This window comes from Panthera tigris, chromosome A1 (assembly GCF_018350195.1).
Source record: "Panthera tigris isolate Pti1 chromosome A1, P.tigris_Pti1_mat1.1, whole genome shotgun sequence".
In the NCBI taxonomy this organism is placed as follows: domain Eukaryota; kingdom Metazoa; phylum Chordata; class Mammalia; order Carnivora; family Felidae; genus Panthera; species Panthera tigris.
The window spans coordinates 5,482,153-5,496,865 of NC_056660.1; the positions used below are offsets into that span (position 1 = coordinate 5,482,153).

Genomic DNA, 14,713 nt, shown 5'->3' on the forward strand with positions numbered 1-14,713 from the left:
AAAAGTGGCCTTTTAAATGTGTTCACATATGGCTGTATATCTATAAAACCCCAAACATATCAATAAATACTAGAATTATAAGAGAATTCATAAGGTGACTAGATCCATAACCAATAACTTCTTTCTATCCTAACAATCGATAGCTTTTTTAACTCTAGCAAGGAGACTTAGAAATGCAAAGGAGTAGTAATTCCTTTCATATACATTGTATAGGAGTAATTTTTATGGTACCAAATAGAAAAAGAAATCCAAAACCTTACTGAAGTATACAAAATAGAGGAGAACAGCTAGCAAGGGATATTATTCTCTTGTATGAGAAGACAGTATCATAAAAAAAAAAAAAAAAAAACTCCTCTAAATTGATATATAAATACGTGTATTCCAAATAGAATCCCAGTGATTGGGGCGGGGGGTGGGGGGGGAGTTGCTCAAAATGATATCGAAGTATAAGTGAAATTAACAAGTACTTGAGAACAAATATGCAGAGTACAGAAAAAGAATCACAAGGGTCAACTTCTTGTCACTAAACATCAGACAATATTGGCTCAGTTGGTTGAGTGACCGACTTTGGCTCAGGTCGTGATCTCACGGCTCCTGAGTTCAAGCCCCGCATCAGGCTCTGTACTGACAGCTCAGAGCCTGGAGCCTGCTTCGGATTCTGTGTCTCCCTCTCTCTCTGCCCCTCCCCCTCTCACTCTCTGTCTCTCTGTCTCTGTCTCTCTCAAAGAATAAATAAACATTAAAAAAAATTTTTTTTTAAAACTTCAGACAATACTATAAACCTGTTATAACCAAATCAATATGATCCTTACATGAAACTGCACCAATAAGTTAGAGAATCCAGAAGAAAATTCCAGTTTGGGATTCCAGATCTACAATATGTGAGAATTAAATAAACGTCAAAGGTGCTATTTGAGGAAGAGTTTGGATTAATTGTGTTCTGACAACTGGCTCTTTATTTGGAAAAAATAAAATAAAATTGGATGCCTATCTTATACCACATAGATAAATAAATTCCAGATACGTTAAGACTTACATGTGGAAAGTGAAACTGTAAGATTCCTGCACGAAATTCCTAAAAACTTTGATAACAATAATTGGGCACTCAAAGCTCTTCTTGACCATAGAAAACTTAGGCGCTTTTGTATAAGAGAAACCATAAAGAAAGCCAGGAGACAGAGTGCATCCGGATTAAAGACAGAGTTGGTATCTGCTATACTCTTAAAAAGTGGATAAACCACAAGTGGAAAATGGACAAAGGACCTGGCTAGACCGTTCACAGAATTGCAAACCCAAATGTCCAACAAATATATAAAAACACGCTGACACGTGCTGGTAGTCAGGGAAATGTAAGTTTTCTTTTAGGTAAGAATTAATATCTTTAATTTTTTAGCCTGGAGGATATTAAATGTAACACCCAGTGCTGCTGGGGAAGCAGGGACAAGATTACTGTTGTCCTTCATGAAGGGAAAGGTAAATGATTGGAAACCACTGAGCAAACATCTTGTAAAATTTAACGTGTATCTTTTTACCCTGCAACCCTATTTCTGGGAATCCTTCCCACAGAAATAAAAGATAAAGGTATCTTTGTTATGATACATTATGGACGTTTATTACGTAATGTGTGCGGAAACAAAGGAATACCTATCTGTAGGCGAATGGCTGAAAAAATACGGAGCCTCCGTATTATGAATCACTGTGTGGGGCGGACAAATACTGCTTTAGTGTCAAACCCAGGGGACATGTGAAGCATCCCACGATGTATTGTTTTGCGAGAAAAATACGAAGAAAAATTTGTTTCTATAAAACAGAGAATGGGGGCGCCTGGGTGGCTCCCTTGGTTAAGCGTCTGACTTTGTCTCAGGTCATGATCTCACAGTTTGTGAGCTGGAGCCTTGCATCAAGCCCTGTGCTGACAGCTCAGAGCCTGGAGCCTGCTTCAGATTCTGTGCCTCCCTCTCTCTCTGCCCCTCCCCTGCTCATGCGCGCTCGCGCTCTCTCTCTCTCTCTCTCTCTCTCTCAAAAATAAGTAAACATTAAAAAGAATTTAAAAAACAAGGACAACAAAGAATGATCTATGTGTGTGGTGTGTTCAAGCAGGGGGAGAATACGATAGATCCTACTGGGGGTTGGCCACTGGTGAAGGGGGGACGATGTGAAGTGGGTAGAAAGTCCCGTAAAAAAGGAAAAGAAGCACTACGGATGGTGACGTGAAGCACGCGTGAAAGCATATATAAGCGGAACAACGAGGGTGGGTGGACGTACAGCTGTGCACAGGTTCTGAGATGTTGGCTGGGAGCACCTCCCTTAAACAGATAACTTGTATTATTGTGAGAGGGCCGAGTGCCAGCCCTCTCGATCCTCTTATCCTTGAAATCTGGGGGAGGTGGAGATCCCCAGGGCCGTTTTCCTTTCTGCTCCAGGGTGAACGAGGATCATGGGAGTTTTGTGGGCCTTATTCCACCACATCTCTGATTGTTTTAGCCTAATAGATTTGGAAAAGGCCTATTTATCTGGACTCGGGCTCCCGGTAGCTGGTGACGCAGAGCTCTCAGAGACACGCGTCCAGTTCCCACGGGCTTGAGAGTTTGCTGGGTTTGTGGGCAGGGATTTGCTCGGTGCTGATGCCGAGCAGTGAGTGACGGCCTGTGACCTCTTCCCAGAACCACGTAAGAGAATGACCTTACTTTCCGGGCTGAAATGGCATGCTGAGTCCCAATTTCTTCTTTAGGATCTGGCCTTCTCTTTCCCAGACACAGTCAGGAGCGTGCCAGTCCCCTGTAGATTACAGGTAAAGGTCGTGGTCTCAGCAGGCACCAGGAGACTCGTTGTCGTGGCAGGTTGCTCTGTCTCCTTCCCAGCCTCGTCTTGTGCCACGTCCTCAGCCAGCCACCGTGCCGGAAGTCTTAGGAGTCCTCACCCCACCCCCGAACGTGCCACCTGTGTTCCTACCTGAAGCTTTGCGAGGGGTGCTCGTTTCACGGGAGTGTTCCCTTCTGCGCCCCTCTCCCCGGCCTCCCTCTTCATCCCGCCAAATCCCGTAGGTCCAGCACCTTACAGGTCAGGCACTCTTTGGTCCCAGAACCCTTTCCTGACTTTCCCTTCTCCTTCCCCATCGTCTCCCCCATGAGTAGTTTCGCAGAGCACCGACTCGTAGGTGTTTATTTATACGCGGGCTGCCTGCCGCCCGTCTCCAGCCCTGCAGTAGACAGAGCTCCTGCGGGTCAGGGACCTGCTTCTTTTCCTCCGCCTTCTATACATATTCCTGGTGCTTATCACGGCGTCTGGCCCATAATTCATTCCCAAGAAATGTCTGTCAGATGACTAAATGGGTGAAGTACCTCGTGCTTCCTGAAATTTGAGTATAAAATCAGGATGGGAAGTTTTAAAATCGCACCTCGGCGACGCTAACAGGAAGGCGCAGCACCCCACAAAGCCACCGAAACCACCGCTCACTTGACAAAGGAAGGTAGCTGTTAATTGAACGTGGTTTCTTAGCTAATCAGATGTTTATGGGGTTGCGTTTCGCGTCCAGTGCATTCGTTTTATGCTGATGGAGTAACAAGTAAAAACGGTCTCTCGTGTATTCTCTTTGTTTGGAGGGTGCCTGGGGAGCTGTGAATCACTGAGGCTCAGGTCTGGACTTGACTGAAAATTAAGTCATTGTTCCGTGGAAGCGAAACACTCGGGAAGGCCTCTTTTAATGGCTCGTTGTTCTCCACACAGATTTTCACAGCGTTGCCACCCTTCACTCTGGGAATCTTCGAGAGGTCTTGCACCCAGGAGAGCATGCTCAGGTTCCCACAGCTCTACAAGATCACCCAGAACGCGGAAGGCTTCAACACAAAGGTAAATGACGCTCGCCCACAGTCGTCGCCTCAGAAGCGCGTAAGCGGCGTGCTTCGTCTTCCGGCTCTGGTTACCTGCCTGAGAGGTCAGAGAGAACATTTGAGAAGAGTTGAGGCCCCGGCCCTCTCCAAAGTATAGCCAACCCGGTGAATTCCAGATGCCGAGTCGGAAAGGAAGCTTCCGCGTTGCACGTTCAGTTCCTGTTTGTCGACTCCTTTGCTCTTGTCCCCGTGTGCCTTTGATTGCACCTGAGTAGAGGTGTCCTATAGGTTCAGCCCATGGGGTCCTGGAGCCCAGCAGACATTTAATAAAACCCGCTGGGGATGCGGTAATTCTCTATGTCTCCTTAGTTTTTTGGGCCATTGTAGTCTACCTGCAATTGGTCTGGCCAGTGGCGCCCATGGCCCTGGGTCCTGTGGGATCAGCCGTCAGAGACTCCCCTTCCCTTCATAAAGCCCCGCGATGAGGCCGGTGGGGAGCTTCCCTAACGGAGCCTTCTCGCCACCTGTGGCTTGGTTTTTCAGTTACAAGAAAAGGTTTCTTTAGTCAGTGAGTAAAATTGGCCAGATGTCAACACGGGAATCAAGGCATTGGTGGGTATTTCTTTTTCAGCCTGGAGAATCAACCAGAAGAGAGAAGGCACCTAGACCTAAAAGATGCCTAAAAGGCATCTAGACCCAAGCAGCCCTGCAGAGGGCCGAGCGGAAGCTGTGTTAGGCTAGGGGTTGCCGGGATTCTGCCATCAAGCCTGGCAAAGGGGACCTCCCAGGGTCTGCCAGTCACAGCTAAGCGGCAGGGTGGTTGAGTCTCACTGGCCAGAAGGGAAGACCTGTGCCTGGTTTGGTGCAGGATGCCTCCTTTGCCATGTTTCTGTCTCAGATTTTTGTGCAGGAGGGGGTTAGGGGGTTGAAACAGAGGTTCATTTTAACATTTTAACAGAGGTCAGTTAAAACACAGGGCGCTGGTTGTGTGCATGATTTGCTTGGGTAGCCACCGGGGCCTTGGTAAGGGTGACAGAGGGTGAGACTTATTTGCGGACACCTTGAAGATTTTTTTTTTTTCTTTTGAGGGGATAGGTGAGGCGGTCAGGGAAAAGGCAGGAAAAAAATGAACTTTTCAAATGGGAAAATCCCATTGTCTTATCATTTTTTTTCATTATTGTCTGTCTCCCCACCACTACTTAGGATCAAACTGTAGGACAGTCCCCAGAACAATCTGTAGATGTTTGAATAAACTCAAGCTGGTGTCAGTATGGTAGTTCGGTCATCTGAGTAGTTAAAGAGATCCTCGAAATGCATTTATGAAACTCTGGTTTGGAAGAAACTAAACTTTGCGTTCTCTTGTTTGACCTTTCAAGTGTTAAAGAGTTTTAAACGTGCATGATATTAACCAAACTCCTAGAAGTGAGCAAGTTGGGCGGGAGGGATTTCAAAAAGCAAAACAAAACAGCGAGAGCGCGGTGTAGGAATCCACATTTAAGGCGTTTTCAGCGTTTTCAAAACATTTCTGTCTCTTGTTAACAATTTTGACCTAATACCCTTCTCTTTCTAGATGATTGTACAATTGTGTTGTCTTTTTTATGATTATTTAAAAAAAGGATTATAATTCATTTTTTTGGATGTGGACCGATTGTATATCGCTCTATGTATATGGCCATATACATTCAGGTCTTTGTAGTAAGGTGATATTATCTGGAGATCGTCCAGTCATTTGTACGTAAAAATGAGGAAACAGGTATTTTTTTTTTTAACTTCAAGAATAATACCGTGCTTCTGCAGCGACGCAGCGCCCTGCCAGTATCCTTCACAATGAGCCGTCTGTTGAGTTGCACAGAGGTCAAGAGTTGTGGGCAGCTCCTGACTCCCTTGGTTTGTTTTCCCTTAGGTTTTCTGGGGTCACTGCATCAACGCCTTGGTCCACTCCCTCATCCTCTTCTGGTTTCCCATGAAGGCGCTGGAGCATGGTAACGGCTTCATGACCTCAACTGTCAGCAAGTAGCTCTTCGGTCCCCCTGGTGCCAGTTGTTCACGATTTCCACCCCCCCCCCCCCCCCGGTTCTGCAGACCTAGAGATCACAAGAACACATTTTCGAAGAAAAACATACCTAAAATCTAATGAGAGCGAGGGCTCAGGTTTATAGCTTGTAGGTTTCATCCATTCTGGCTCCGAGAGCCCGTTTTCTTTCCAGTTGCCTGGAGAGTTTAAATGCTAGGAATTCTAAACTTTCTTTTTAATAACCGTTTGAGGCGAGGATCTCGAAGCAAAGCACGGCACTGTAATGAAACATCGATGCCTCCCGTCCGCGAGTTTGACATTTTCGGTTAATTACTTGGGCTTTCGTTTTCCACCCTCACGGACCTATATGCAGAGTAACTCAAATCTCGTGAGAGCCTAACCTCACACCCCATTTCCTGAAAGAGTTGCCTTTCCTTGACATACACGTTTCAAGCAAACTGTTAAGGTTTGAGGACTGATTCTCTCGACTGGGTTTAGTCCTCCCTCCAGCTGGATGAGGGCATGTGAGAAATGCAGCTGACTCAATATATCCAAAATGTTTCCTCCTAAGGAGAGACACATCTTTTAGTCCCAGAAAAGGAAAATGTATCATGAGAATGCTTCTCTTTCATCCCTCTCAAATAGTAATAATCCCCCGGGGAAAAATTACTCCGAATGTTGACTAGACAAGGCCTTTTATTGTTCAGAGAACCAAAGAATATAAAGCCTACAAGCCTCTTTGTTTCTGTGTCAATGTGTTTTGTGCTTCAAACAGAAATGATTCATCCTCGCTGATAGTCTTCAGCCTATTAAATACTGACAGTTGGAGAAAATGCATGCACAGCCAATTTATTATACCCTGTGACCTGTTCTCTGAGTCTCATCAGACCTCCTTGTCCTGGAAGGGTCCCTAAGTCTCCAGATCAGAAAATAAAATGTCCTGCTTCTAGACCCACCCCCACAAGGGACATTCTAGCAGAATCGTGTCCTTTTAACTCTAAAGCTTTCCTGTGATTCATTTTTACTCAGAGTAGATCTTCACATATTTTGAATGAGCAGGGGTTCCAAAGAGTGCTGAGTGTGGTTTGTTGTAGAAGCCCTGCCAATTTGGTGATAGAAGCAGCCATCACTGTGTCAGGACGGACTGGCAATGGGAAGCAATGGGAACAATTTGGGGGGGGGGGCGCCTGGGTGGCTCAGTTGGTCAAGCATCCGACCCTTGATTTGGGCTCAGGTCATGACCTTGCGGTTTGTGAGATCGAGCCCCACGTCAGGCTCTGAACGGACAGCATGGGGCCTACTTGGGATTCCCTTTCTCCCTCCCTCCCTCTGCCCCTCCTCTCTCTCTCTCTCTCTCTCTCTCTCTCTCTCAAAATAAATAAATAGTAAAAACAAACAAGCAAACAATTTTGGCAGTTGTCCCCTTGGCCCACACGCAGGGAGACACAGGGAATGGTGTGGACTGAGCACAATGGCTATCTCTAGGCCCCTTCCCCTTCTTATCGAGATGTTGCACTCTGGTCCTAACTCCAAAGTGCTTGCCTTGGGACTCTCAGAAGATTTGTAAGATGGTCATTTGCTCGTCTGCTTCCAAAAGAACTAACGTGGCCCATTCTGTGGTAGGGGCAGGGGTTTTCCAATCCTAGAGTTATGATTATGTGCTTCGAGCTTGTGGCTTGTGGTTTGTGGCAGAATTGTTACAGTCAAGCTAGAGTCCATTATGTAGATCTATTCGTTCACCTCACGCAGCCTTGTGTTGAAAAGCAGACAGACTCCCGAAAAGTTACTTTACCTGAGAGATAACACCACACGAATTTCAGGTTCGTTTCTGCCACCCTGTCTGCTTCCCTCAAATTTGGCAATTTGCCTAACAGCCAGCCAATAACATGAGTTTTTCCAGTTTGCGTTATCATCACCAATGCCGTTATTTCATTGTGTTCAGTAAGCCCGCAGCATGGGGTTTTCTTTTCATTGTGTTGTAAACATTAACCTATTGAGTGAACCTGTGTAAGACAAAATAAATTGCAAATATTAAGTATGTTTGGCAGAGAATTGTAGGAGACCATTGGAGTTCTTGTTCATTAGTTGACTTCCTGTAACAAATGAATATTTTAGAATGAATTTCTTAATTCTCACGATTAATGGGTAGCAGAAATGGTTGTATACTGCTGCTCTTTAACCTCATTCCCGTGATGCTGACGTCCAAGGCACCGTGGGGGGATGATGAGGGTGACAGGTAAATAAATCAACGTGGGTCTTACCATCACAGAGTTGGTAGTCTGATAAGGGAGACTGGATTCACACGTGGAAGCTTCTAGTACAAAGTAGAGTATTATTGCCTCAAGTAAAATACGCCTGGCGAGCTATGGGATTTTGGAGGGCTGAGAGAGAAATGCCTTTCATTTGGAATTGCTGTTAGAGAGGACATTTAGGTTTAGCCTGAAAGTCCAAGCAGGATCGAGACATGTAGGCATGGAAGGAGGAGCTGGATACAGAGGGGAATTTCAGGGCTCATGGGGAAAGCTTCGAGGAGCTGATCCCTTCAAGGGTAGAAGACCAGAAAAGGTTTGAGAAGGGGGGTGAAAGCCGGACGGCCCAGGGCTTTGCATGCGAGGTGAAGAAGTTGGGACTAAAGATGTTAAGTGAAGAGTCACGTAGCATTTAGATCAAGGAGAGTATTATGATCAGAGCAATCTGGGGGGGAGGGGGGGCCAAACGTGTGATGTCAGATAAGGTGAGTGGTAGAAGGAAAACCACTTGTGTCTCCAGGCATCGCAGGGAGCGTTTCAGCAGAGTTAAACCCAGGAAATGGGAATGTGTTTAAGGAGGAGGGAGCATGTGTTGAGAACTTCTGTATTCAGAACCGTGGCGTCTCTCTGACGTGCCCTGACCCCGAGAGTGCGCAGATATAGATTCCGCCTCTCTTACCCTCTGGCGGCTTGCGGAAGGTGGGAGCCGATGACCAGCAAGCACGGATGGAACTACTGAATGGCCAGAGTGCTGAGTGCTACGGGGACACAGCCTAGTCTAGTGGGTCGAGGAAAAGGCTTCTCCAAAGAAATGACATGTATGTTTTTGAAAGTTGAGGAGGGGGTGGCCAAGTGGGGCAGGGGAGGTGTGGGGGAAGGTGGGGAGAAGGAGCATCCCTGGCCCAACCAGGCAAGCACGCGAGCACCCGCACAGGCCGTGGACAGTATTTACCGGTGTGGGAGCCAGGGAGGGGGCGGGGACCCGGACTGCAGACTTTGTTCAGCCTCCGATGAGCATTTCAGGATGCTGGACAGTGAATGTCAGTAACCTCCCCTCCTTGTCTCCCAATCCTAATGCAACGATAATAAACCGAAGCACGTCTTCACGTATTTCCAGTGTTCCCTCCGGGGTCAGCAACAGCACCCACGGTCGAGACAGCTACAGCACAGAGGCGGCGGGAGTGGCTGGAAAGGAGGGCAGAGAGGCTGGAACGGAGGGCAGAGAGGTTAGGTGAGGGTCGCGTCACGAAAACGCGGGTGGGCACTTTTCTCGGGGAGGGGTTGGAGGTGAGAAAACTGCTGTGTAGAAAAACACATGAGGGTTGGCAGGAAGATGAGGGTTTTCTTTGGGCGTGGGTGCGGGTAGGGAGAGGAGAGTCAGTGGTGGAGATTCAGAAAGGTGGCAAGTTTGAGAAGATAGGGACTCTTGCTGGGATTACTGGTTCGTGTGTGCTGATTGACAGTCTCAGATAGAAATGAGTTCTCGTGACACTTTGAATTTCCGCTTAGAGCAATGTTATCACCCAACCCCCAAAGACACCTGATCTGAGACAAATTAAGGCACTTCCAAGGCAGGGCGGGTCCTGATCTGACAGAGGAGTCCCTCCTTCACCCCCAGGTCCTGCCTGAAGCTGTTCCTTGGACTCCTCCCCACACCCGAGGCCTTAAAGGAGTTTTGCCTGGCAGGCTAAGGTCCCTAGAGTATTTCATTCCTGTCATCGACGCACGCTTCGTGGATTATGTCCCAAAGACAGTGGATTTTACTAGGGAGTTCTCTGTCCACCATCCGTGAAGAGAGGCACAGGTACATACCAGCGTTGTTCACTCTGGGCACGTGGTTGTTGGGAAGGAGTATTTTTGAGAAGGTGTGAGCACGCCATTCATTCCTTAGAAAGGTTCCAGGAATCTTGCTTTGCTTATGTCTGCGTGGTTTTGGATAGACCTTTCAAAGCACTCCTTTGCTGATGGAGTTTGTGAGGACTCCTTTCAAGTTTCAAAATAAAATTTTCCACTCGGGCAATTCAGCAAATCAGATTTCTCCCGACCATCACAGCCTTACGCTCAGTCCCGTGGCCCATCTGCAGCTCCCACGCTTTGACGTGAAAAGCGATTCTAGGTTAAAAGCAGAGATGTCACCTTTGCAGGGACTGAAATGCATCAAGACCCTTGGTGTCAGGCCACACTCAGGTTTTCCATTGGTGGATCCAGTCTGCATATTTGAGCAATCCTCCTTGAAGTGGAATGTGGCGATTGGCAAAAGAAAGCAAAATCAGGTTTGACTTACCAAAAGGAAATTTTCAGATTTTTCTTGATGAAATTTAAGAGGGGGGAGGGTGTGACGAGAAAAGAGAATACACTTACCAGCCGAGAAAAATTCCTGAAACGTTTCTCAATTCTTCACAGTCTACACCCTGGAAATCACTCCCACCCCTTTTCAGAAGGCAAAGTACCACAGGGATACTTATTCCTCTGGCATCATTAAGCAGCAAGGTCTTTTAAGATTTCTGGAAAAGGCTATTTTCTACTTTTTAATCAACGTGCTGCTGGAAGATCAGTTTTACAAACTGTGCACGCGTATAACATGAAACGTGACATACTTCTCTGCCTGTGGCATCACTGGGCCGTTTTCGCTTGAACTATTTACGATCTACGCCCAGTACTGCAAAGTTGGCTCTGTCACGTAAACCCTAATGACTTGCCTTGCTTCCCCTTAAGCTGAGTGTGGGCAAGGCTGCCCTTGTTCTCTGGGCTTGCAAGTTCTTAAACTCAACTATTCGTTCATTGAAAAGAAGGCACTAAATGAGTCTGTTCTCTGTGCCAGGCCAGCACTGGTTTCTGAGCATCCCGTAGGGAGCCAATATTGCTCTAATGTTCCCCTAACCTACCTGATGGCACTACATCCTGGACCAGTCGGGAGGGTGTTGCTACTACAGTTTATCCACAAAATGCTGTATTTGCTTCTTTAAAAATTCTTGTAAAGTTTGTTTATGAGAGAGGGAGAGAGGGGAGGAGTGGGGGAGGGTCAGAGAGAGAGGGAGAGAGAGAATCCCAAGCAGGCTCCACGCGGCCAGCACGGAGCCCAGTGCGGGGCTCAAACTCACATGCCTGAGCCAGAACCAAGAGTCTCGGACGCTCAGCCGACTGAGCCACCCGGGCACCCCCAAAACGCTGTATTTTCAAGTAAGGGATGTGAAACAAGAAGCCGATGTTTCGTTCCCCTTGAAGAGTCACGACTGTGCTGCGCACAGGTTTTAAAAGATCTACGACACGTGAGAAAGATCCAGGGACGAACGTCAGATGCTAAGTGGGACGGAAAGGGGACTGGTAACCCTCCATATGTCCTCTGCCACTTGGAAACTTCTGAGTGGCCAGGGTAGCGGAGGATGTTCATAAGACCCTGAAGCATGTACGCGAAGTGAATGGGCCTTGCTCACTAAAATCTAGAAAAATGGAATGTGTTGGGAGCTTTTTAGATGTTTATACAAATGAAACTACTGCTTATAAATCTAAATAACTCATCACTAATCCAATCATAATATACTGAAAATAAAACCAAGTCTCCAAATTCAAATTCAGAACATTTTTTTTTCCTATTTGGGTTTGTTTTCAACCCAATGACCCATTGAGGGAAAGCTCAGACTTTGTCCTTTTATCTGTCGCACCGATGTTTGGAAACACAGAACTGGGCTGGAGGCTCATTGTTGTCATTCAGTTAAATATTTCTTATTTTCTTAAATATCCGCTGTCTCTTTTTAAAACATATTTTTAAAGTTTTATTTATTTTGAGAGCGAGCGCGAGAGAGAGAGACAGCACAAGTGGAGGAGGGGCAGAGAGAGTGGAGAGAGGGAGAATCCCACGCAGGCTCCACACTCACAGCATAGAGCCCCACGCAGGGCTCGAACCCACAAGCTGCTAGGTCGTGACCTGAGCTGAAATCAAGAGTCGGACGATTAACCAACTAGGCCACTCAGGCACCCCTCAGCGTCCCTTCTAATAAACCCTGTGTTACATGTATTTGAAACAGTTGGGTTTGGTGTAATGCTTGTAAGAAGCGTGAGCCAGAGTCCCAGATTTCACGAACCCTTATAACTTTATCAGGAAGTTGAATTGAAGTGCGTTAGCAAGGGTGGGAATAGACTGTAACAACCCCCAGATCTTAGAGGCGTAACCCATTAAAAGCTTATTTCTTAGTCGTGTCACCATCAAATGGATGAGTGCATTGGGCATATTTTCTTTTCTTTGATTTTTTGGTTTATTTTTGAGGGAGAGAGAAAGTGTGCATGCACAAACGGGGGAGGGGCAGAGAGAGAGAGAGGGAGGGAGAGAGAGAAAGGATCTGAAGTGGGCTCTGTGCTGACAGCAGAGAGCCTGATGCAGGACTCAGACTCCGGAACCATGAGGTCATGACCTGAGCCGAAGTCAGGCGCTTAACCAACTGAGCCACCCAGGCACGCTGAGCATATTTTCTCATTTTCCATGTTTTTGATGCTCTGATGACTGGGGCCTTGATCCTGAAGAGACCATCCTTCCCAGGGCTACCTAATTCCTAGAGAGAGCAAAGGACTCCCTTGCAACAATGTCTCTGATACTCAGATCAACCAGTCCGGAGCCGACACCCCCAACCATCTAATCTATTAACTTTCACATACCAAGCAATATTCTCCCTGCCCTGAATCACCCCGGGGCCAGATACCAGACAACTAGGGATCACCCCTGTAACCCAGAGTCTGCTGAAATTATTCACACCATCCAGTCCTAAGCTTACACAGCATACCTGCCCTGCCTTGCCCATTCCATCCCCCAAAAACCCCAGTAAAGGCTCTGGACCATGCTCTCCCCTTTCGTCGCCTTCCTCCTGACTGACCCTGGTGCTTCCCCGTGTGGCCCTGCGTGGCATCCATGGCTCCTGTTTCTAGGGATCTGTAAGCATGAACTTCCTTCACGACCTCGTTTCCATGTCTGCATATCTTACCATACCTCATTAAAACAAATCCTGGGTGCGTTTCAATGTAAGGGGGCAAGGGGACTCCACATCATGACCCCTGAGTTCACCCTCAGCCTTAACATCGGCAGGGCAGAGAGCCAGGAGAGGGAGTGGTTTCTCCTGATCATGTCTGGCATCTCCTGCTCATGTGTGATTGGCACAGACTAGTCACAGGGCCCTCCCTAGGTATGAGGGGCTAGGGAGTGCTATTTAGCTGTGCACCCGAGAATAAGGCACAAGTCTGCGGCCTTTGACTTTGACATTCAAGTTTACTTTCCACCGTTTTTACCACCTTTTTTTTTCTTAACTACCTTTTTGAAATCCATTTTTAGTAAACAACAGTGAAAAACACATTAAAATTTGAGTTTCATCCTTAACTTTCTCTGTCAGTAACGGCAGTAGAGAGGAGAAAATCCAGCAAAAGGCTTATATAACCAGGAACTCAACCCAGCACTGGTTATGAATGTAATTATAATCACTAACACTTGTATAAACTCTACCTTCTGTAAACTCTTTCCAATATTTTATACCACTCTTTACCGAGAAAGGAAAAAATAAATTTTCTCTTCACGAATACATAGCATTGGAAGCAGAAAAGAATAGTTTCAATCACAGAGCCGGCAGTCAAGGTATTTGAGCAGGGTGAGTTCTAAAAGTTTGTCAATTAGTGAGTTGACATTTGAGATACATCTTCACTTTCAATACTGTACTAATCTAGTAGTACCTGGTTGGGGAGTACCTCCTCGAACGTCTAGAGTCTTAAGAGGCCCAAAGAACAAGATGGGGTAACGATGCCCTGTTAATATTCTGGAATAAGGGCTCCTGGAAGTTCTGAAGCCAAAGGGCGGGGAGAGGGAAAGCAAGAGAAACTTGGCATCCGACCTTCAGCCAAAATTCTTGGCAGGTGCCTTGCCGTCAAGGGAATGGTGCCCCCCACCTCCGTTCTCCCTACTGAGTCATAATGTACGTGAGGTGCCTGGGATTTCTAATTCAGGTGTTCCACAGATTCTTACGACATTAAAAATGCACATATAAATTCACCATCTGTTTTCTTGATTATTAAATCCTGTCTTCCCTGACTGTACGGGACCGTGCTATAACTTTGTCTTCAGATTTTGCTTTTTGTCAGAGCCATTTCTGGATACGTTCTTGTGGTTTAATGATGTAATGCTTTTAACAAGCTTTTAATTGAAATGGCATCTTTATAAAATGTCACCAACCTAGCCCTTTGGAATACTCTGAAGTAAGTTCCTTGATCATTCTGTCTGCTTAGAAAATGAGACATACTTTCCTTACAAATCACGGGTTTTCCCACAACTATTTTCAAAGAGGTTCTTGCATGCAGCATTTCTGGGCTGTCGCTCCTGATGTGGAGAGTCTGTGTGGTTTTGTCTCAACGGTCCACAATAGTCTGTTTTAGTGACTTTTTCTAAACCACACTTGGCTGATCTTACGCTACGTTGGCCCCTGGATCCGACCAGATATTGCAAATACTGTCAGTCTGGAAGAACAGTGTCACCCACTGCGGTGGGCCAATGGATCCTGAAGCCCCAGTGTGATATCGGCCTTTAAGAGAATGTGCTCACTCTACCCGGGACAGTGTCTCCAACTCTGTCACTTATGTTTAACCCTTTT

At 46.5% G+C, this 14,713-nt stretch overlaps 1 protein-coding gene across 17 annotated transcripts in view; it reads left to right on the forward strand.

The window, feature by feature from the left end:
- The window catches only part of LOC102959813 (phospholipid-transporting ATPase IB), a 609,397-nt gene that overhangs the window by 429,754 nt on the left and 164,930 nt on the right, over positions 1-14,713 (forward strand). For all 17 annotated transcript variants that reach the window (XM_042984757.1, XM_042985236.1, XM_042984810.1 and 14 more), the window contains 2 exons: positions 3,727-3,849; positions 5,734-5,812. In XM_042984757.1, the coding sequence (XP_042840691.1) occupies positions 3,727-3,849; positions 5,734-5,812 (202 nt within the window). The remainder of the gene's footprint in view (positions 1-3,726; positions 3,850-5,733; positions 5,813-14,713) is intronic.